We start from the raw sequence: 23,926 nt of genomic DNA, 5'->3' as shown, positions 1-23,926 counted from the left end.
TGAATGTAAACTGACAGTAACACAGTGAATGTGAATGTAACAATTAATTAGGACCACTGAGCTAAAATTATAACATTAGACAACCTAAACCCACAGAATAAGAATAAAAGATAAAAGTTATAAAATGAACAAGTTCAAATAAAACCAGTTTTTATTCCATAAATCCCCCCATAAAACCCCGTTCCCATGGTCCGATCATGCTGGTTCGCGAACTCGTACGAATGAACGTAGGTTTACACGTTTTATTTATTTATTTATTTATTTATTAACGGATGCACCATTTTTACATGTAAATACAATAATCTTACATCAGAAGCAGAAAAAAAAATCACAGGTCAGTACAAGAGTAGTGAAAAAAAAACTGGAAAACAAAACTTCAAAACAAGACATAAAAAGATAAATAACAACTATAAATAACAAACTATAAATAACTAACTATGAACAACAAACTATAAGTAACAACTATAAATAACAAACTATCTGAGCAAGTTGACAAAACGAGATACAGTGTTCGAAAAACAAAACCAGTATAGGAACAATACAATGATGCAAAGCAGTAGCCGAGTGAAACTACAGTAAAGAGGCAGAATAAACTTCAAGAAAACCAAGAAAACAGATAAAACATGCAGAAAAATAACAATATAATAAACTCTGTACAAGTTAATCGTTTGTACCTAATGCATCGAAATCGGACCATTTTTGCTTCAGATATCGTGCTAAACGGACCCACACCCACACACACACACACACACATATAAGTAAATCGGTCCCGGGTCCAAGTCTTACAGTACCATGAGACCTACGGTACTGTAATAAAAGGTTTGTAGAGGATGAACGACCGCGTAGAAATAAGCCATGTTGTTCAGGGTTAATAAGAGTGTTGAGTTGGAAGAGAGGATTATCCAGGACAGGACTTTCATACACTTTAGCTAAAGAGATCGTGTGTTTGCTTACAATTTGGAGTCACCGGAAGACTGCTCCACGGACAACTACCCCCCCCCCCCCAAGCAGGATCCTACGTATAGGAATGGCGTCCCCATCTTAAATAATTGATAATTGATTAATAATTGAATGTTTATGGGGGGTGATGTTTAATAATTTTCAATGAAATGGCGACCATACAAAGTAGTCTTTCAAGCCAAGTATGAATAGAGATGAGTGTAGGATGAGTGGCGCGATATATTGTAGTCTTGTTAGTGACTAAGGCTGACATATTCCTTAGATACTGCTGTTTATTAATAGCCCATACAGCTAATGGCAACTAAGGGACCTACAGTTTATAGTGGAATCCGAACCTCATTTTTGCCTTGGTATTAACGAATATTGGTCTAATTATCAGGACAGTCTAACTGCAGATAGTCGTAGTGTTCGCTAGTGCGGACGTTAATCCACACCATTGGGAGTATCGTATCCAAAGTGCATGCATATAAATATCCATTTTAGGGGAGGGGTTCCAGTCGTGGACACTCAAATTCCGTTGTCAAACTGTTCTAAACTAACCTGACCCAACTAACCAAAACTTGCTGTAACATTTCAAAATTGTGTTTAATATTTCCTGCAAGCACTTTCTGTTATCAAACGGAATTACTCGAATAAAAATTACAATGATAAATATTACGTATATGAAATTATCTTTGGTACAAAGCATCACATTTTGCTAGGGGGAGCAGTAAGTATCCTAGTATGGCCACTATTAAGGTGGCCGAGGCCGTGGTTCCAGTCGGAGGACACGGCTCCCATATTGGTTAGTTGGCAGATTTCAAGATTTTTTTTCTTGTTATTTCAGTTATTTAAAACTTCTTTTAACCATATAATACAGTTTAATGCTTAATAATTACGCAACGCGTCTCCTGGTTTACAACCAAACAGATTTTTTCTATTACGTACATTCAAAATGATATGATTAACATTTCAATCATTTTGGGTGGGTTCCATGGGGTTCCATATTATCTTTCCATAAGAATTGTTCACCTTCAATTTGAATCTACTGCTCTTTGTCGATCTATTTTGCTTGTCGACATTCCAGTGTCAATAAAGTGGGAAAATTTACACAACTGTGCCATATTATCGATATCCCAGATAACCGACATTCCATATTACCGACACTGTCAATATTTTGAGTGGTTGACAATATGGGACTATTTCAGTGTCGATCTCTTGGGATGTCGATAATCTGGGAGCCCACGTTTTGAACACTGAACTGGGTGATATAAAAAAAACTCTTACATATGGGCTGGCTGCTGAGTGCTGGCTGGCTGTGGCTGTGTGAATGTGAATCATGAGAATAACATAACATAACCTCTTTCCTCTTTTGGTATTGACGGATTGGTCTGTATTGTCATTTTGTCAATTAGCATGAACATTATTTGTTTTATTTGTTCATTACATTCCCTTACTTAACTATCGATTTATATGTTGAGTTTTATAAAATTTTAATTTGTAATGGGTAAAGTAAAAAAGATTAAAGGTCCTAAGCCAGTAAAAAATATTGCCTTAGATAAACAACTTGAAGATGATAACCTAGCCAAAAGCAAAAATCGTGTGAAAGAGAGATTTAGGCATGATGAAGATGAAGCTGTAAGTTTACTTTAATAGCACAACATAGGATTCTTACAATAAGGTAGTACTCTATTTTTACAGGAGGCGTAGACTCTTAAAGTAAAGTGCAGCCATAATCAATGATTCGGTCCTGCACTCATTCGAACGAAAATATCCATTATTCGATTGTTTCATTGGATAAATTGTTTGGTTAGTTAGGTTAGGTTAACCTAGGGTAACTAGGGCCTAACCAAACAATATATCGAATGAAACAATTGATATATCATATCGATCGATATTTTCATTCGAATGAGTGTAGGACCTAAAGTAAAGTGCAGCCCTTGTATCAATGAATAAGCTGGAAGGCAGTAGCTAACTACTCATTGTTAATATGTGATCACATTGGAAAAAACTTCCAGTAGAACATGTTATGGAACGTTTAACTTACCCTTAAACAATTGACATCAGAGGCTCACGAGTAAACATAGCTATCCATCAGGCTTTTTGGAAATGTAATAGGCCTACCTAAATTAAGAAAATATTTTATACTTGCTGCAAAAAGTAAAAATATAAATAAAGTGGAGCATAGCTTAGAATCTGCTGATTAAAATGATTTTTATTTGTTAAATTAGCTCCAACCGTTCCAAGAGTTATGAACTTTTTTGTGGAACTCCGCATACAATTTTCGTGAAACGGCTAGTTGGTACATTTACAATAATTATTATTAGTGTGTTAATAAATTATTTTAAATGAATTACATGCTGTAAAAAACTTATTTAAATATCTCACAAATAATGGTAGGCTTGTTAGAATCTAAAAACACAATTTTAAATATACGTAGGCTATACAATTCTTACCTGGAGGTGAATTCTGCAGGGTCATTCCACGCCAAATCATCCAGCCAAAAGTAGACTTGTCACCCAAGGTTTTCTGATTTCAATAAAATTTTGCATAGATAATATATACATATAGATAAGAAGAAATCCAAAATTTTATCTCATTCTGACCAAGGGCTTCAGAGATACGGCCATTTTAAGTTTCACACAAATTCAGTTTCCGAGGCTTATTTTTGCGCTAAACTGAAATGCATACATTCTCGTCTTTCTATGTAAAAAGGACAATTTTGAAGATATGGGCTTCAAATTTGACTCATATATCCAAAATTTAATAAAGAATCATATAATACAATTGAAATGATAACTATTACCTACTATAGCCTAACCCTCCGAGTGTCACGTGTTTTGGCCTTAATGTCAGCCTATTTTTTGCTCATTTGCAAGGTTTTATTAAAACTGATCTGAGAAGCTTAAAAACAATGTTAATTATACTGTTCTATATACCATTTTGTTTGGAAAATCTTGGGCTTCAATATTATATACAAAACATAAGGAAGATTTTTAAAAAAAAATTTTTTTAGGTAAAAAAAATGTATAATTTCGAAAATTTAAAAAAAAAAAAAAAGTTTGCGCTCAATGAAATTGTATAAATTATAGGCCTATAAATATTTGAAAATAGCCACTTTGTTCTAAATTTTATGAGGATTACAAATATATAATAATATAAGGAAGTAGATTTGCAAATAAATAAGTTATGGGCAAAAAACAGATTTCAGTACATAGCGTTTAGCTAAGAATGCATAGCCCAACCATAGCTAGGAATCTGGCTGATAATTTACATCAATATCACTACTTACTTCTTCAGGATCATCAACCAGCACTTCAAAACCACTTAAATCTTCTTATAATGCACCACGTATATCACTACTTTTGATTTTTAACACTAAAACAATGATGAATGTAATAAAACACATCAGTCATCGGTCCGAGGGTAACCTAGCTGTTTACAAATACACGCACGTCAGCTCAGTCAGCTGTCTGCTACAATATTTTCGGAACTAAAATGAATAGTGCTTAGAGACAGACCTCTGGAGAAAGCTTAGAATATTACGGAAAGAACGATACCTAACTCAATCCAGTACAGTCCGATTCAGTTAGTCATAGAACCTTCGCCGTAAACAGTGTTCGCGAGTCGCTGTAGCGACGCACGACACTATACAAAGTGCGTTACGCGTCGCTGCAGCGACGCATGACACTCGGAGGGCTAACCCCAAAAAAATTCCTAAATACAAATAATTAGATTTTTCCGAAATCGGAACATTGAGTTACAAAAGGTTTCATAACAAAAATCTCCCTCCAGATAAACCTATAAAACTATATATCACTGGAAAGAGCATAGAATTATCTTTCAAATGGTATAATAACATGAGTGGGGTTTTGAGTATTAACATTGTTATCACACGTGAAAGTCAAAAATTAAATTTGATTAAGCTAAACATTTTATTTGATGCCAAATATGTATGATGAACTTAAATAATACAAAAGGTTCATCAATTTAAATATGTTTGTACAAATGACTAGAAATCAAAAAATATAAAACAAAATATTGGGTCCTTAAGTTGTTATTTTTGTATGAATTAAATTTTTACTTATAAAAAGCCCTAACTAAATCGTTCTATATCCTACATTACTTTTACCTAAATAAAGGCTAATTATTGCTTTACAAGCAATTACAATTACATTTTATGCAAAATTTATAAGTTTACCACTCTCGATAACAAATAAAAAAATATGCATTATTAATTTTTATAGGTTAAACTTCAATATTAAATTATATGTTATAAAAATAAAATTTTATGACATATTTAATACACAATCAATGTTTGTAACCAGAGTTTATACCAGTGAATGTGACCAGTGTCTGTGTGTGTTGGTGTGTTTGTCACTCCTGTGATGATATGAAACATGAAACATTCAAGTCTAAACATGAAAGGCTTGTTTCACATCTATCCGGCATGCCGTTAAACCGACTTCTAACCGGCACTGGCATGAGTGCACCTTTCACGTTACGCCGACACCGGCACTCTGGCAGTTGTACTCCAGCTTGTGAAACTTGTGTGTCGTAGGGATAGAAATGGAGCAATTGCAATGATACTTCCAAATTACTTTTATTGAAACTGTATTTATATTTGGATTATTTTTTTTTATTTCATTCAATTTGAATTTGAGTAAAATTTAATTCAATGTTGTGTAATAAATAAAAATAAAAAAATAAAATTGAGTAAAAATTCAATTCTGCTCTTAAACTAAATTAACAAGTAGTTCAATGTCTATTTCCGACATGACCAAAACTTTGGGAACAAATAGGCCTAACCAAAAGTAATACTCTTAAAATAACTACAAACAACTGAACTAAAAGTTTACTTGGTGCACCTGACAGACGGCAGGTGACCGGTTATATGTGAACAGTCACATTGGGCCGCTACACCCACTACTCCAGCCGGCTTGTTTACCTGACACCGGCAGCCGGCCTTCGCCAAGGGGGTACCCGGCATCCCTCGACTTATACACAGCAGCCGGGCAAGTGATTTAACTGACCACAACACATGCCGTGCATATGTGAACAGTCCCATATACTTCTTCACCCCATTGCCGGTTAAACGTTAAAAAATGTTTATCATGGAGGGTATTGCTACACCAAGTCAAGTGAGAACTAATTTGATCTATACAGTATGTAAACTGTCAGACTCTCCTTGTGAAAATTTTACTTTAACTGGTTCAAAAATGAAGAATATTCTGCATATCATGAAAGTGAAGAAGATATTGACCAAGAGTTTACAAAAAAATTACAAAAAATTTACTACAAAAATAGGCTGTATTTGGTTTTGTTTTACGTTTCAATCAAGTTGTTTTCTTTTGACTTTGGCATGTAATAAAAATGTTAATACTCCAAACCCCACTCTTATTTTTATAACATTTGAAAGATAATTTTAAACACAACACACCAACACACACAGACACTGGTCACATTCACTGGTATAAACTCTGGTTACAAACACTGATTGTGTACCGTATTAAATATATCATAAAATTTTATTTTTATTTTTTTAACACATAATTTAATAGGCCTATTGAAGTTTGGTCTATAAAAATTAATAATACATATTTTTTATTTGTTATTGAGAGTCGTAAACTTATAAATTTTGCATAAAATGTAATTGTAATTGCTTGTAAAGCTATAATAAGCCTTTATTTAGGTAAAAGTAATGTAGGATATAGGACGATTTAGTTACGGCTTTTTATAAGTAAAAATTTAATTCATGCAAAAATAACAACTTAAGGACCTAATATTTTGTTTCATATTTTTAGATTTCTAGTCATTTTTACAAACATATATTAAATTGATGAACCTTTTGTATTATTTAAGTTCATCATACATATTCGGCATCAAATAAAATGTTTAGCTTAATCAAATTTAATTTTTGACTTTCACGTGTGATAACAATGTTAATACTCAAAACCCCACTCATGTTTTTGTTATGAAACCTTTTGTAACTCAATGTTCCGATTTCGGAAAAATCTAATTATTTGTATTTAGGAAATTTTTTTTGGGTTATAGTAGGTAATAGTTATCATTTCAATTGTATTATATGATTCTGCATTAAATTTTGGATATATGAGTCAAATTTGAGGCCTCTAGCTTAAAAATTATCCATTCTACATAGAAAGACGAGAATACATGCACGCTCCCTTAGCGTCAAATTGGACCTCGGAAACTAAATTCGCTCAAAACTTCAAATAGCCATATCTCTGAAACCGTTTGACATAATGAACTGAAATTTTGGATTTTATCCTATCTAAATGTCTAAATTATGTGTACAAATTTTCATGAAAATCTGTGACTAGTGGGTTACAACCCCTGGATGACTTGACATGGAATGGCCCTGCACTGTAAATTACTTTTTTTTTAATTCCGCCAAATAATTCTTAAGCAGTTCATATTAGGCCACATGACTATTTCACAAACACTAGCCTATATTTAAGGAACTGTTCACTTGCTTTGAAAATACTTATTATTTAGGTACATATTTACAGCTATAGTTTTTTTTATTATTTTTTTTATTGAACGTTGACAGAAAAGAGAGAAGCCTCAAATATTAACTCCCCCCTTCTGCCTGGTGTAGGTTCTGGTAGGATTTTGAGCACATCCTCTTCAGGAATGACTGAACAGTCTTCTATTTCAGGCCAGTAAAACATGTTGTCACCTTTTTTTTCTTATAAACTTAACGACAGGCCCGATGTCATCGAATGCATTTTTTTCATGTTGCATTTAGGGCTATGTACACTTACCCCGGGGCTGGAAGTACACTTACCCCAACCACTGTTTGGCCCGGGGAAAGTGTACGCCCCCCCCTATTTTGATTAACAATACATTTTAGAGTTACATAGGCCTAAACCACATTTTTGGATTCCTCTTACAAAACTGTATCAGTGTACCAATTTTCAAATTTCTATTTCTATTTTTTGATTATATATGATTTTTCAAAATTTGAAGGCGGTACTTTCGTAGTAAGTAGAAATGCAAAGGTGTTTTAAAACTTAATTTTCATGTATAAAATAATTATAAATGATGATTTCTGACTTCAGAATCTGAAAGATCACATTTCAAATCACATAAAAAGATGAATTAAAATTTTTTTTCTATTTATGGCTTATTTATAGTCAACGCGTCCACTTGCCCCGTGCGTAAACTTACCCCACTTCACCCTATAGTGAATTTCCCATACAGGGAAAGAAGCTATGTTGAGGTTGACTCAGAACGCTGTTCTTAACTCGCTGAAGTTAAATATGGTTTCCCTCAAGCCTCTTATTCTTGTGCCTCTGCTTTTTGTTCTTTGTATAGGTCTAAATGACATTGGTGCTTATGTTTGCCCCAATTCCTTAACGTCGTATTCAGATGATACCACTGCTTTTTGTTCAAGAAAACATATCTTCTTAAATTACAAATTTTGTTGACTGGCTTTTAGGGAATTTCCCATATAGGGAATAAGCTATTACCGTAGGTCTCATGGTAAGACCTGGACCCGGGACCGATTTAGTTTTTTTGTTTTGAGGTCCCCAGAGGCCAAAAACACCATCCGTTCAAATTCATATATATATATATATATAAACCTACATGTAAACCTACATTTATTCGAACGAGTTCGCGAACCAGCATGATCGGACTATGGGAATAGGGGTTTATGGGGGGTTTTATGGGGTAAAAATGGGTTTTTCTAATTTTTCACCCTGAAAACATAAAATTTTGCAATTTCTTTCTAAACCATTTTGTAGAGCTCAAAAAAAACAAATAATTTTGTATATTGAAGCATTGTTGCATGCCTAACGGTTACGGAAAATCGCAAAATAATGTAAATTTAAAATTACCATGTTATTCTTATAGAGAATAAATACAGTGTTGTAGCTTGTTTGTGTATGGACATAGGCCTATATTAATGCCATTTTGAAATTTTGTTTACTTAATACTGAGCTATTAATATTTCAATAAAAACCCCCTATTTTCTTCCCTGTGGCAGCAAACCTAAGTACTCATTAATATTAATGATGTTTAAATAGGAAATAAATCTGACAATTTTAAGGGAATAATTTAGTGGAATTCCAGCTGTGTATATGGAAATTCGCCTAGTCTGCAGGTTTGCTGCGGCGGGGGTATTTAATAATAATCTTCTTTTTGTAAGAACAAAACTAATTATATGTCCAATTTATAACACAAACCAAAAATCCACTACATTTAAAAATATCATACCACAATCTTCAATAAAATAACTTAATGAAGTTAACTATTAAGGCGTTGGGTGGATTTTCAGCTCACGTGGCAAAATTTCAGATCTTTGTTTGAGTAAAGTGAGTTTTGCCTTAAAAACATTGATTTCTTTGCTTGATCAGAAGGACCTGTTTTCAGTTTGTCGACTCGAAGCTTACGCAGAGGATTCTGATACAAGCTCGCAGACAGCAGGAAGAGTTAGAGGATGAGGTGGGAACAGATGGAGCTTCCGGCCACCAGAGAGCAGCAGCTGTTAGTCTAGGAGATGACCAATCAGAGCACTCCGACACCTCCGATGTAGAAGATGGCACTGCAGACTTCGGGAATCCGGTTAGTGGCAATCTCCTAAACCACATGAATAAATTTTGCCAGTTGTTATTTTTTCCCTACAGCTTGTATCTTTTGCCTTCTTGCCTCCTTTCAGAATCATAACCTTTGGGATTAGCAATTTAAGCTGTAAAATATGCTTAGAATTTCATTTTATAAGGTATGTTAGTTTATCCAATTGGTACAAATTATGAATTTGAACTGTATTGGCAAATTGGTTCTTACTAACTGTGATCCTAAAAAAAACTTAAAAAAGGATTAGCCTAGTAGCTAGTAACATACAGGTTTAGTGTTTTGTTACAGCAAACTTTTTTTAACAGTACCAGTAACAAAGAATATTTTTTATTTTCACATTCTAAAGTAGTTTCAACAGGTAAAATCTTACATTCAATTTAAATAACTGCTTGTGTTGCATTTTATTGTGGTTTTACTATAACTTTTTCTCTTAGCGAATTTCCCATGCAGGGAATTAGATTTTATTGTAGGATTCATGGTGAAACCTAGACCCGGGACTGATTTAGGTAGGGAGATCTATCTATAATCATATATATGTCTCCGTTAGAATGATAACTGAAGTAAAAATCATCCTATTTTGATGAAATTTGTAATTACATAAAACTCAAAACATAACACTTAGAAATTTGTTTCTGAACCATTTTAATTTTTAGGCTAATTCAAACGTTTGAATTTCTAAATTTTCATTTTATACTAAGCTATCAATTTTTAAGGCTTAAGTTACCGGTACTATAAACACATTTTATTGCCTTTCCTGTAGCGGCTAACCTTAGTACTGTACTCATTAAATTGTTTATTGTTTATTTAAAAGAGAATACATTTGACTACTTTTTAGTACTTTTTAAGTAAATATTGGAGTGAAAATCCAGGCAAATGGAAATTTGCAAAATCTGCAGGTTTGATGATGCGGGGGTATTTTAAAATGAAAGGGATGTATATCAGTGCTCAACATTTTGATTGCATGTACCTATCAAATACATGTAACCGACATCCAGCAACAGACATCCAGTTGATATTTATTTACCAAAAATGTATTATAGCCATTTTGTAGGTAATATAAATACAATTAGTATGTGAAGCAAGCAAGTGTTTCAAATGTTGTTCTTTTTTGTAGAAAATCAGCGAAGAAGATGAAAGGGAGTTAGAAATGTTTATGAGCAAGAATCCAAAGCCACAGTTGACATTAGCAGATGTCTTACGAGAGAAGTTCACTGAGAAACGTACAGAAATACAAACACAGTTCTCTGACAACGGAAGTAAGTTCACAGGCTGTCATTTTCATGACAGCGACAGAAATAATATCATTAATTAGACTAAACCAGAGTATTAATCATACAGATTAACTGCTGGTGCTCCATAATTCATCTATTTTACTTCTAGGAACCGAGGGCATTTGGCTGCTTTCTGTCCTTACCGTCCTTTAGCATAAATGTAGGAATATTTATAATCCATGATTACAATCTTAGTACCGGAAGCTTTTTGTTAGAACTCGTGTGAAATAAAGAGCTTTTACAAAATATTATCTAATAAAGAACTGATTTAATTCTGATAAAGAACAAATATTTTATAACATTTCTATTTAACTAAATTGTTATGTTCTTGATCACTTTCTTAAATTCTTAACACAACTCTTCTCAATTATTTTAAATCAATTAAAATAAACCATCTGTTCATAAAAACAAAGACTAAAAAATTATTATATTGGATGTTGATCATTATTGAATTTGTACTATATAAAATATAACTCGATTTCCAACATCCTCCCCACCTTGGAATTTTGTTTTACACTATCAAAATTTCAAACAAAACTATTTACAAGTTTCAAGTTCACAAGTCCATTTTCCTAATGATTTTTATCTTCCCCCCTCTTCTTATTTCTGTAGGAGTTGATGAATTATCTTCTGTTTCAACATATACAAGCATTGCAAGATACCTTTTCTTAAATCTTGATCTCTTCGATGTTTTCATCATTTTCTCAAGTTGTTTCCACATACTTCCCCACCATGGGGTGCTCGGAGGATCGAACTTCCAAGTTACTTGATGGATTTCAAATTTCTGTTTCGTGGTTTTCCAATCCAACTGCTTCCTGAATTTAATTATACCAGATGGAATTAAATTTACCAAATTTGGTCCTGGAGCAAAACATTTGTTTAAAGAATTACATTTTCTGTTCTTTGTAGACGCATCAAACACTGGTTTTATTTTTGTAGTTAAGCTACTGTCTTTTGTCACTGGGTGATGCAGTAATTGATGAACCGTTGTCGACTCTGCTGGATCTGAAACATTTTCTCTAACACAGCCACTTAATTTGTTGGGAGTATTTAGTCTTTTGCTTGATGACAAATTGACCTCATATCTGTTTCCAACGCTCACTGCTACATTTTCTTTAAACTGTTGAAACACTTCCGCATCAATGGAGTCTCTCTGTTTCACCCCAATAGGATCCCTTCTTCTGATTGTCTCCAAGCTCCCTAGATCTCTGAATTCTGGTTTACTCTGGCAAAATAAAGTTAGAAGAGACGTATTACGACTTCCACTGAGTGGTTGTTTCCCTATCACGGTCCATCCAAGGTACGTTTCAATAGCAACTAATTTGTCGTCAATCCTCTGGATAGTTCCTGTATACAAATCCACTAATACATCTGCACCAAGTAACATTTTTACATCTGGTACATTTTCACCTACATCAGTTAAAATAATGTTCTTTTCTTTCAAGATGTCGAAATACTCTTCACTCTTAAGCCTAGGTACATGGTTGCAAATTGTTTCTTGATCTGTCACAGGAATAGAGATCTTGAAAGAGTTATTTACATTCTGAAGAGTCACTAGGTAATTTTTATGAGATTTTTGTTTTAGATTTACCCCACCAAACAAACTCTGATTAATGACTTCACTACCTGTTTCTTTTAGACCCAATTTAGTGACACAGTCCTTAGTAATGTAGGATCTCTGGGAACCTGGATCCAAAAGTGCTCTTCCCAAATATTCTTTACCTTTATCATCCACAACCTTTACTAAAAGAGTCTGTAATAGAGTTTCTCCTTTACTATTTTCAAAATTGCTGAGAACCTCTGACTTAGGCTTAGGGCTACTTTGCTGTTGTAGATTAGAATCTGGTTTATCAGCATCAATTTTAGATCTACTTTCATACAAGTCCCTACACATGATTCCATAATGCCTTTTACAACAGAAGAGGCATTTTACAAATACCTTACATCTTTTTGCTGTGTGGCCTTGTCTTAAGCATACAAAGCAGCAGTTTTTCTTAGTTAGATGTTCCTTCCTTTCATTTAATGTCAATTGTTGAAATGAGGAACAATCTTGAGCATTATGACCTCCCTTAGAACAGTAAATGCAGTTACTCACCAACCCTTTATGACCCTCTGTACCAGTTGTCAATAGAGCAGCTGCCGTAGGTTGACCCTGACGAGGTTCGTGAACTGCTGACCTTCTCTTTTGGCTGCTACATTTGCTGTTGTTCTCCCCTGGAGTGGCAGATTTAAAACTCGAACGAGCAAGAGCCAGCCTTTCTTCACTCTCCACCTCAGCCTTTAGAAAATCAAGAAGTTCTTGTAAAAAATTACTTGATTTATCATCTGACAATGTAGAAGTTGAGGGTGTGTGTGGTAACTTACTTGAACGATGCCGCTCCCAGGCTCGTAATGTTTCTTCGGGCAAAGCAGATTCTACCAGAGGATACAGCATTGAAGCGTACTTGTCTGAAGTGACTCCTAAAGTTTCAAGTGCCCTTAACTGTGTTTCTAGTTTGTCATACAGTCGGCACAGTTTAGTATTAGTACCTAGCGTTACTTGTTGGAGCACTAAACTGAGCAGTTCCCTCACATATACTTCTATTAAAAAGTCATCCCTACCAAATCTTGCTTTTAATTGTTCTAGGGCCTTTACATAATTAGTTCCAGATGGGGGAAAACTTTCTACTAATTCCCTAGGGGAATTGGATGAGGTATTGGAACTTATCCTCAGGTTCTAGATCAGGATCCTCATGGACCTTCTTAAACTGCCCCCAAAACCCTATCCAATTTTTTACATCTCCATCAAACTGGTTTAATTGTAATTTAGGTAGACTTAACCCCTTCTTAGATACTAATTTAAGACTGTGAACGGTATCTCCGACTTCACTTCTTGACTGTTGGCTTAGGCCAACCTGAATAATGAAATGGTCATACTTAGCTCTCATTGAAGATAACATGTCTCTGTAAGATTCTGTAGTATCAAACTCAGCTTCCAAGTCCTCTTCTTTTGTTGCAGGATCTTCAAACAAGGCTTCCTCGATGTCTTCATCTAGCTTAAAAAGCCTATCAGCTTTATCTTGCAACTTGTTTAGATTACTTTTAATTGCTGCTTCATCTTTAATATCCTCTGCCAGTAATTTATCCATTTCATTACTACACTTTGTAAAAGTCCTTCTTAGTTGAGTCCTTTTTGTCTTTAATGACTTCAGCTTATCCATTGTAAAGTAAAATACAGTGGAGTCCCGATAATCCGAACTTCGGTAATCCGAAAGTCCGCTTAATCCGAAACCAAAAAATAAATTTTTAAAATTTTTTTTTAATTTTTTAAAAAATGTTTGAAATTTTTTTGATTTTTTTTAACTTTTGAAATTTTTTTGAAAACTTTTGAAATTTGTTTTAAAACTTTTGAAATTTTTTTGAAAACTTGAAATTTTTTTGAAATTATTTAGGAATTTTTTAAAAATTTTTGTTTATTAAACTTTTTACACAGTTAGCTGTACCTCGTCAAAGTATTCTGTAGCGGCCGGGCAAGATAGACTTTTTTGTTGAGTATTTTAGTAAATATTTCACAATTTTTGTTATTAACATTTTTTATTTTCGTCCAGGGTTCCAATCCCCCCAAATCACAAATGGATTTTATAAAGTGATAATGCTGCAGCCACTAGGTCTAAGTAATCTAAAAAACAATCCCAACAAATTAAAAAAAAAAAAAAAATTCAAAAATTTCAAAAAAGTAAAAAAAATTTCAAAAATTTCAAAAAATTAAAAAAAAAACAAAAAAACTTTTAATCCGAAATATTCGGTAATCCGAAATGGGCCCGGTCCCAACCATTTCGGACTAACGGGACTCTACTGTATAAGCTTAGTCCTAAATCTGAATTTTAACTATAAAAATGTCCTGTCACGGTCGCCACTATGTTAGAACTCGTGTGAAATAAAGAACTTTTACAAAATATTATCTAATAAAGAACTAGTTTTAATTCTGATAAAGAACAAATATTTTATAACATTTCTATTTAACTAAATTGTTATGTTCTTGATCACTTTCTTATAGCTACTTACATTACAAGTGTAGTAAGAAAGTTGTGCAACGAGCGAAGCGAGTTGCATAATTTACCTAAGTGAGGTAAACACGCTCTTGCGTAACGTGTAACGTACAAGATTTTACCTGACCCGACAATATACAGGAGGTTACGAACAATATTTTTCATTACCCATTTCACTCATCTTATAACAGTAAGGTTCATTTACAAACAAAAGCTAGGTTAGGAAAATTCTCCAAAACATAACAATAACAATAAAATTCAAGCACACAGCTGATTTCTAGTGTTAAACGTCGTCTACATAGAGTTATATTTTTTAAGTTATCCACTCAATGTTATTTAAATGGGTTTCATTACATCACCGAGTGAGTTTTTTGATACTTTACATCACTCGAGAAGTAAGGAAGTTGTATACATCACGCTTAGGATAGGGAAGTTTAACATGACGGGTTAGGTAAAATTCTTAACACAACTCTTCTCAATTGTTTTAAATCAATTAAAATAAACCATCTGTTCATAAAAACAAAGACTAAAAAATTATTATATTGGATGTTGATCATTATTGAATTTGTACTATATAAAATATAACTCGATTTCCAACACTTTTGGTATATCCTCTCCCAAATATTTATTGTTTTATAAATACATTGTATCATTTGACTACTGTAATGGAATTTTTGTCCCTAATCTTTCCCCTTTTGAAAAATATTTGTAATATTATGTAGTCTATTTGATCTAAATTACATGTTTCACTATCTTGATCATACCCTAATATATTTTTTAAAGGCATTCAAGTTGAAAACATTGACCCACGAGTACGAAAGATGTATGAAGGGGTGAGAGATGTGTTAGCAAAATACCGAAGCGGAAAACTACCGAAAGCATTCAAACTTCTACCTAAAGTGAGAAACTGGGAACAACTTTTGTACATTACAGGTTTGATATTTTTTGTATGCTGTATCTTATAACAAAGAAAAGTAAGGAAACACATTTTGAAATAGTTTTGTGTAGTAAAAAGTTGTTAGAAAGGTGTTTTTCCATTTTAGGAATTTTGTTCTGATGCAGTGTGGTGTACTATTAGTTTTGTAAGGATGTTTACTTTGGTTTTCATAGATTATTTATGAATGTAAAATTTACTGACCAAGGTGGAGGAGTTAAGTGGACCAATCTTAAAGAGTGCTATAGCGCAAGGGTAGTTTAAATAAGCTAAGTATATTTTGATTCTCTTTTTCCATTGAACACTTTGTGTTATGTAGATTTTTTGTATTTTGCATTTTGGCTGTTTTAAGGTTACTAATTATTAATTAGTTATTAGAATATAGGCTACCTCATAGAAATGGTTGAAATAGATAAAATATACTTAAATATTATATTTGTTGAGAACAGGTAATTTTTCCGCAGTTTAGACCTTGTATGAAATCCTTACATTGTTTTTCCCTTCTTAATAATTGAGGGTGTGTGTCTTAGTTTATTCTCAGTGTGTTGTTTGTTTTTGAACATTTTTTGATGGAAACGTTGCTTGATGACAAAAATAAATAATTCTGAAGACGTATTAAGTCATAATTGGCAACATACCTTGGTAAGGGTACTACACAAAATTTGTAACAGTTTGAAACATAAATTTTTATAATATTCAAGGTAATTACTGTGAAAATCCCAATTGAAACCAACGCTTTCCTGAAAACCTGAAAATGTCATGTATTTCCATCGTTTTTGTCAATATAACTCACATATTGGCTCTGCTCTAACTTCTGCAGATCCCGAACGGTGGAGCGCAGCTACGATGTACATGGCAACGAGAATCTTTGCGTCCAATCTGAAGGAGAAGATGGCTCAGAGGTTCTACAACCTGGTGCTCTTGCCTAGAGTGAGGGACGACATTGCTGAGTACAAACGACTCAACTACCACCTCTACCAGGCTCTGAGGAAGTCTCTCTTCAAACCAGGAGCCTTCATGAAGGGAATATTGCTGCCCTTATGTGAGGTACGTTAATCTGATAAATAATACTTCTGAAATTTGCTTATTACCAATCGCATCATTATTTTTACATTAGTTACAAAAAATCTTTTGTTTCAGTATTGCAATTTTAAATAGGCCCATAAATAAATATATATATTTTTTAAATCTATGTTTAACCATAGACAAATAGAATAAATATAGACCGGCAGCTGTGCTGCGGTTAGAAGAAGTTTTGGCGTCCACCGCTAGGGTTTGCCGTGTAGTTACAGGCTGCAGCGTCTGCTGGTCGCATACGGCTCCTGCGCTCCCCGCTTGCTGCGGTGTGCGCCGTAACTACTCGGCAAACCCTAGCGGTGGGCGCCTTCCTTTGGCAGTCTACATTTATTCTATTTGTCTATGGTTTAACTTACGGCTGTGAAACCATTTTTGCTTTTCAATGAATGTTTTACAAAAACCAATTTTCCAAAAAATAAAAGTTATTACAAATCCTTCTATTAAGTAACTTTGATGTATATGATTTTAGTAAAATAAGTTATGTAAGTACTGGTTTATAACATTGATGTTGAATCGGTTACATTTGATTATATGTTAGCGAATTTCCATATAGGGAAGAAACTATAACTGTTGGCGGCATGGTAAGACCTAGACCCGGGACCGATTTACTTTTTGATTTTGATGTCCCCAGTGGCCAAAAACACTATTAGTTCAAATAGTTATTGTATGTATTCCAGAGCGGAACATGTACGTTGCGGGAGGCGACCATTGTAGGCTCAGTGTTGGCTCGTAACTCAGTCCCGATGTTACACTCGGCAGCCACATTGTACCGCCTTGCTGAGATGGACTACACAGGAGCCAGCAGCATCTTCCTTAGAGTCCTGCTGGACAAGAAGTACGCTCTGCCTTACAGAGTCATTGACGCCGTCGTCTTCCACTTCCTCAAGTAAGTTTTAGGGCATTTTAATGTGTAATTTAACCCTGTGCGGTCGAATGGCGAGTATAGATCGCCGCTCGCCATTTTCCCAACTGATGGAAAATGGCGATCTATACTCATAAAAACAAAAAAATTAATAAGTTGATCTTTGCGGTCGAATAGAGAGTATAGGTAGTCGCGCGCCATTTTCCTGACTGCTTGAATGGCAACCTATACTCGCTGAAAAAAGAAAAAAAATTCAACCTCAAAGCTTTAAGGGATTTTACGGACTTTTCCATGACGTATACTAAAAAATAGGTTTTCTTGAGATTTTAGGATCTATATAAATAAAATTACAGTTTTGTCTGTACATTGCTTAGAATCATGCAGTTTTTGGTTATTTTTACGTTTCATAGCCTAAGAAAGCCGAAACGAGTCTTATCTCAATTTCTGTCTGTATGTCTGTTTGTCTGTCCATTCTGTGGTTGCGTCTGTAACGCCAAAATGTCATTTTACGCGGCCTACTCCTAGAAAACTAGAGTACCGATCAAGGTTCTAATCATTTGTCTGTATTTACTGGATTGGTGAGAGTGTCTTTGGCTATAAAAACCTGGCCTCGCTTCTTTGAAAACAAAATAACGTGTTATAAAAAACCCAATTTTGTTCGATTTTTGTCAAATTTTCTCCTAATGTTTACTATTACATTTGATGAAATAACGATCAGCTGTTTGGATTAGTTCTCACTTCTAGCTGTCACTGATATGTTTACAGTAAAAGTTGTTTACAAATACCACAACCATTCCCGATCAAGTTTTGTTAGCACATCCAAACCAAGTGAGATTAAAAACGTTGTGCCTTACAAAAAAGGTTTCCACTCATTGACGGCGCTTCAAGGACAGTTGTGTAAAGTGCAAAGTAAAAAATCACAACTGCAGTGGGTGACTGGGTGATCGTGGATGTTGCTGCGATCTTGGAAGATCTTTCTGATTTTGCTGTGATCGTAACTGAGGTTTAACTTACAGATGTAGCTAAACTCGCTTTTCCAATGTATAACTTTTGGTTTTTACTACTTACATTTCGACAACGATATCGGTACTTTTCCTACTTAGGAAGTAAAACTACAAATGTCCAAAACCCCAGATTTGTGCGTTTTTTTCACATTTCCTCCGAATGTTTGCTAGATATATGTACCAATTATCGTTTAGAGAGAGATTACGTAATCTTTTACATAAGAAACCTTTGTTTGGATTCTTTTCTGTCAATTTTTGGTGGTTTCTTCAAACTGTCATTAATATGTTAACATTGAAAGTTGCTTACAAATAATGCTATTAATGGGAAATAACTTTGATTCTCGAAAACTTAAAAGACATTTAAAACCATGGGAGATTAATAACTTCGGTACTGCACCACATCAAGTGAAAGTTTTTTTTTAGCAAACCATAGTGAGTTTGAAAGCTTTACGTTGTTAACGTTACATGTTACATGTTTTGTGGCCTGTGTATTTATTTATTTATATATTTTCCAACGGATTAACACCTATATAAAACAGTTTGATTAGAAGGAGAGTTTGAATTGGTTGTAAGTACTATAGTTCTTTTCTTAAATGTAAACGTTGGTTTATGGTACTGCTACTTTTCCTTAGAACCGGTGGTAGCAGTAAGAATCATTTTTATGTAGAAACACATCACTATTTACAACTATAGTTATCGTAAGTGCTGCACCGTATTTCTTATTAAATTTAATTGATGTCCTACTGTAGGCTATAATTTTTTCGTTTTCTGTCTGGACTCCAAAATGTTAGTTTATGCTATGAAATGATAAAACATTATTGAAAGATTTTTTAGCAAACCATCATGAATTTTTAAAGCTTGGCGTTGTTAACGAATAAATTTTTTGTGGACTGTGTATTTAAAACTGTCAGTTATTGTATTTGCGAAGGTTTATGTGTAGGTATTCCTATACAGTGATAGTTTTGCCAGCATATCTGGAAAAATGCACACTAAATATGCAAACCAACTCCTGTTCTGAATATAAGGTTTCAACTTCCTACAAGATTCCCGTACGTAGAACGGGCAAACAGCTAGTCTGAAATATAGAAACAAAAAATCCTTAAAGAAAATAATTAGGCCCAGTAAAAACAGAAGTAGGTAAACTCAGTTTTGTTTTAGCGAATTTCCCTATTAAGTAGCTATTACCGTAGGTGGCACGGTAAGTCCTAGACCCGGGACCGATTTACTTTTTCTTTTTGATGTCCCCAGAGGCCAAAAACACCAATTGTTCAAATTTTTATATATATATATATATACATTATTTTCTTGCATTTTTAGGGCTACTAATATAATAAAATTAAAACATATATAACAAAGTACCCTTTTAGTAATTATTTTATTTTTCATGACGACATGTTTCGGAACTAAGTCCATTGTCAAGTCATTTTTACCATAACCTCATTCTTTAAACTAACAAAATTAAAAATATAATCATATGTAAAAATAATAAAATATGTTAACTAAATCTTAATACATTTTGGTATTAATTTTTTTCATTATACTATATGAATGTTTATCTTTCTTTCCTTAGTTTTTCAATTTTATCGTAGATAGGTTGGTTTAATTTTGGAATCATTGTGTTGAGTATGTTGTTGGGGTTCTTTTTGTTGTGTGTATAAATATTTAGCTCTTCTTTTACATTAAGTTTCTCACTTTCTTTTTCAAATTCTAAAATTGTTAGATTTTCTTTCATGTTTTAATAACTGTGGTCTGTTTTCATTATATGGTCGGCGAAGTTCGACTTCATTGATGTTTGATTTTTTGATTTCAATGCTTGTAGATGTTCCTTGAATCTTGTTTTAAAACTTCGAGATGTTTGACCTATATAATAATTGCTACAGTCACTACAGTTTATCTTATAGATTCCTGATTTGTTGTACTTTTCGTCTTCATTATCTTCTGTGTGTTTGATTTTTTTATTGATTAATTGGAATATATTGTTCTTAGTTCTGTAACTTACCCTTATATCCGAATTTTTAAATGTATTTCTTACTGCTTTAGTCATATATTTGTTATAAGGTATACATATATATTTCTTTTTCTCTTCATTTTCCGTTGTTTTATTTTGCTTTTGTATTTTGTTTTTCAATTTCTTCTTTATCATATTGTCTATCATTTTTGCCCTGTAGCCATTTTTCTCTGCTAAGTATTTAATGGTATTTTTCTCTTTTTTGAAATTTTCTTTATTCAAGGGAATATTAATAAGTCTGTGGATAAGTGAATGTAAAGTAGCGATTTTATGACTCCAAGGATGATTAGAATAGTATGGAATAATGATGTCTGTGGTCGTAGGTTTTCTAAATATGTTAAATGTATGTCTGTTGTTATTTTTTGAGATTGTAATATCTAGAAAATTTATTTGTTGTTTTTGAATATCTCCTGTAAATTGTATTTTTGGAGATAGGCTACAGGGCAAAAATGATAGACAATATGATAAAGAAGAAATTGAAAAACTAAATACAAAAGCAAAATAAAACAACGGAAAATGAAGAGAAAAAGAAATATATATGTATACCTTATAACAAATATATGACTAAAGCAGTAAGAAATACATTTAAAAATTCGGATATAAGGGTAAGTTACAGAACTAAGAACAATATATTCCAATTAATCAATAAAAAAATCAAACACACAGAAGATAATGAAGACGAAAAGTACAACAAATCAGGAATCTATAAGATAAACTGTAGTGACTGTAGCAATTATTATATAGGTCAAACATCTCGAAGTTTTAAAACAAGATTCAAGGAACATCTACAAGCATTGAAATCAAAAAATCAAACATCAATGAAGTCGAACTTCGCCGACCATATAATGAAAACAGACCACAGTTATAAAACATGAAAGAAAATCTAACAATTTTAGAATTTGAAAAAGAACGTGAGAAACTTAATGTAAAAGAAGAGCTAAATATTTATATACACAACAAAAAGGACCCCAACAACATACTCAACACAATGATTCCAAAATTAAACCAACCTATCTACGATAAAATTGAAAAACTAAGGAAAGAAAGAAAAACATTCATATAGTATAATGAAAAAAATTAATACCAAAATGTATTAAGATTTAGTTAACATATTTTATTATTTTTACATATGATTATATTTTTAATTTTGTTAGTTTAAAGAATGAGGTTATGGTAAAAATGACTTGACAATGGACTTAGTTCCGAAACATGTCGTCATGAAAAATAAAATAATTACTAAAAGGGTACTTTGTTATATATGTTTTAATTTTAATATATATATATATACGTCCGTGAACGCGATAACTTGAGTAATTTTTGTCCGATTTTGATGAAATTTGGTTTAAAGGTGTTAAGCGGGATAAACTTGAATGAGTTTGCGAACCAGCATGATCGGACAATGGGAACGGGGCTTTACGGGGGGTTTTATGGGGTAAAAATTGGTTTTTCTCACTTTTGACTCTCAAAACACAAAATTTCCCAATTTCTCTTTAGACCTTTTTAAAGAGCTTAAAAAAACAAATAATTTAGTATATACAAGTATTTTTGTTCGGTTATTAGTAACGGAGAAAATTAAAAAAATTGTAAATTAAAAATTTCTATGTTATTCATATGGAGAATATTGTCAAATGTTGTAGTTTGCTTGTTTGTGGATATAATTTGATAAAACTTGGCAAATTTATTTATTTTGTACTAAGCTATTAATATTTTACTAAAAAACACACTTTATTAGTTTTCTTGTAGCAGCAAACCTAGGTACTCGTTAAACCTAATGTTATTAAAATATAGCCTATTTAATTGAAAATCAATTCAGACAAATGGAAATTCGCTTAGTCAGCAGGTTTGCTGCAGCGGGGGTATTTTTTCTTCTTGTTGTCGACACCAATGGCATTTTTACCATAGAGGCAAAGTTCAGTGTACCGGCTTTTAGGGCAAGTAGTCCAAATACATATGTTTGTGGATGTGCCCAGTCTGTCTCGCACCAAAATCTGAGACGCTAAGCACAAGGCTAGCAACACACTCAATGTATTCTCTGGTTTTGTTAGGACTCTCCAGCTTTGGGTTTGTCTAATCATCTTGTTATGTTGAAGGTAGACTACTGTTTGTGTAAAAACCATTTAATCAATTATTATTGTTTTGTTCAATTAACAGGTTTGAGAAGGACAAACGAGAGTTACCTGTTCTATGGCATCAGTCTCTCCTCACATTTGCTCAAAGGTAAACAACTTTACATGATTATAAATAGGATTTACTGAGTCGCTGACAGACCTGGTGCGTACTCTTAAGTAAACATTTTGTTCATGATTTGATTTACTAAAAAATAATGTTTAGCAAACCAAACACGGTAGTATCTCGCTAGTCTGGCTGTCTCCGTACTAGACCTTGGCTGGACTAAGAAATAGCAGTGTCAATGAGACACCTGTAATTAACAGTACTTTTACCAACTCGTTACATCTGTTTTGGGTAATTTACCCTAAACTAGGCACCTTAAAATCAACGTTTATAACAATATCAAAGATTGTTTTCAACAGCGACATTTTTCTGTTCAGGTACAAGAACAACATCAGCTCGGAGCAGAGAGACGCTCTGCTAGCCTTGCTGCGTACACAGACTCATGCAGCCATCACACCAGAGATACGCAGAGAGCTGCAGAGTGCACAGTGTAGAGACCTGGCTGTGACAGAGCCGGTCCCGCAGCCCATGGAGTAATAAACATGTTCTGTTCTACTTGTGTATCTGATCAGTGCCTGACCTCATCAACAATCTTCCCAATGTACCCTACTCATCTAGGTTTAGACTGTAAAAAAGTGTATTTTGATCCACTATAAAACACCGTTATCAAATATAAATAGCATTGTGCAAAAAATATGGTGGCTCATCGGGTAAGTTTGAGTTTTGGTAATTTTTAACAAGATATTTTGGTTTGCCTTTGGAACGCCTTAAAAGCTTGATACAGAGGTTGGGGCATAATGTATATATGTTTGAGTGCAATACTTGTGTGAGTCAGCCGGCTAAAGGTACGTTGTCACTGGTGCGGCTGGAACTGCAATCGTTGGACGACAGCCGTTGAACGATAAACGTAGAGTGACTGCTTAGCATTGTTTTCAATGGCACCGTTGTCACTGACGCGACTGTAGCCGCAGTCGTAGACGACTATCATACGGGTCTGCTCCTGGAGCAGTCTGAGTCGCAGTCGTTGGAC

The 23,926-nt window shown here is 33.5% G+C and overlaps 1 protein-coding gene across 1 annotated transcript; it reads left to right on the top strand.

Moving 5' to 3' along the window:
* Positions 1 to 2,298: 2,298 nt before the first annotated feature.
* On the top strand, positions 2,299 to 23,451 carry LOC129002650 (bystin-like). Its single transcript, XM_054430622.1, has 8 exons — positions 2,299 to 2,577; positions 9,337 to 9,528; positions 10,655 to 10,796; positions 15,623 to 15,772; positions 16,594 to 16,820; positions 17,528 to 17,736; positions 22,876 to 22,941; positions 23,274 to 23,451. The coding sequence occupies exons 1-8, from the start codon at positions 2,443 to 2,445 to the stop codon at positions 23,431 to 23,433; spliced, it is 1,281 nt and encodes a 426-aa protein (XP_054286597.1). The 5' UTR covers positions 2,299 to 2,442; the 3' UTR covers positions 23,434 to 23,451.
* The last annotated feature ends 475 nt before the right edge of the window (positions 23,452 to 23,926 follow it).

The sequence above is a fragment of the Macrosteles quadrilineatus genome, unplaced genomic scaffold (genome assembly GCF_028750875.1).
Source record: "Macrosteles quadrilineatus isolate MER2022 unplaced genomic scaffold, UCM_ALF_1.0 Scaffold_9__3_contigs__length_116548681, whole genome shotgun sequence".
In the NCBI taxonomy this organism is placed as follows: Eukaryota; Metazoa; Arthropoda; class Insecta; order Hemiptera; family Cicadellidae; genus Macrosteles; species Macrosteles quadrilineatus.
This window is presented reverse-complemented; position numbering and strand designations above follow the sequence as displayed.

What these genes read in the sequence shown, in the direction of transcription:
- LOC129002650 (XM_054430622.1), top strand. Translation starts at nt 2,443, where the DNA reads ATGGGTAAAGTAAAAAAGATTAAAGGTCCTAAGCCAGTAAAAAATATT. An exon ending in GGCATGATGAAGATGAAGCT is followed by an intron (nt 2,578 to 9,336) that starts GTAAGTTTACTT and finishes ACCTGTTTTCAG; the next exon opens with TTTGTCGACTCGAAGCTTAC. An exon ending in TATTGCTGCCCTTATGTGAG is followed by an intron (nt 16,821 to 17,527) that starts GTACGTTAATCT and finishes TATGTATTCCAG; the next exon opens with AGCGGAACATGTACGTTGCG.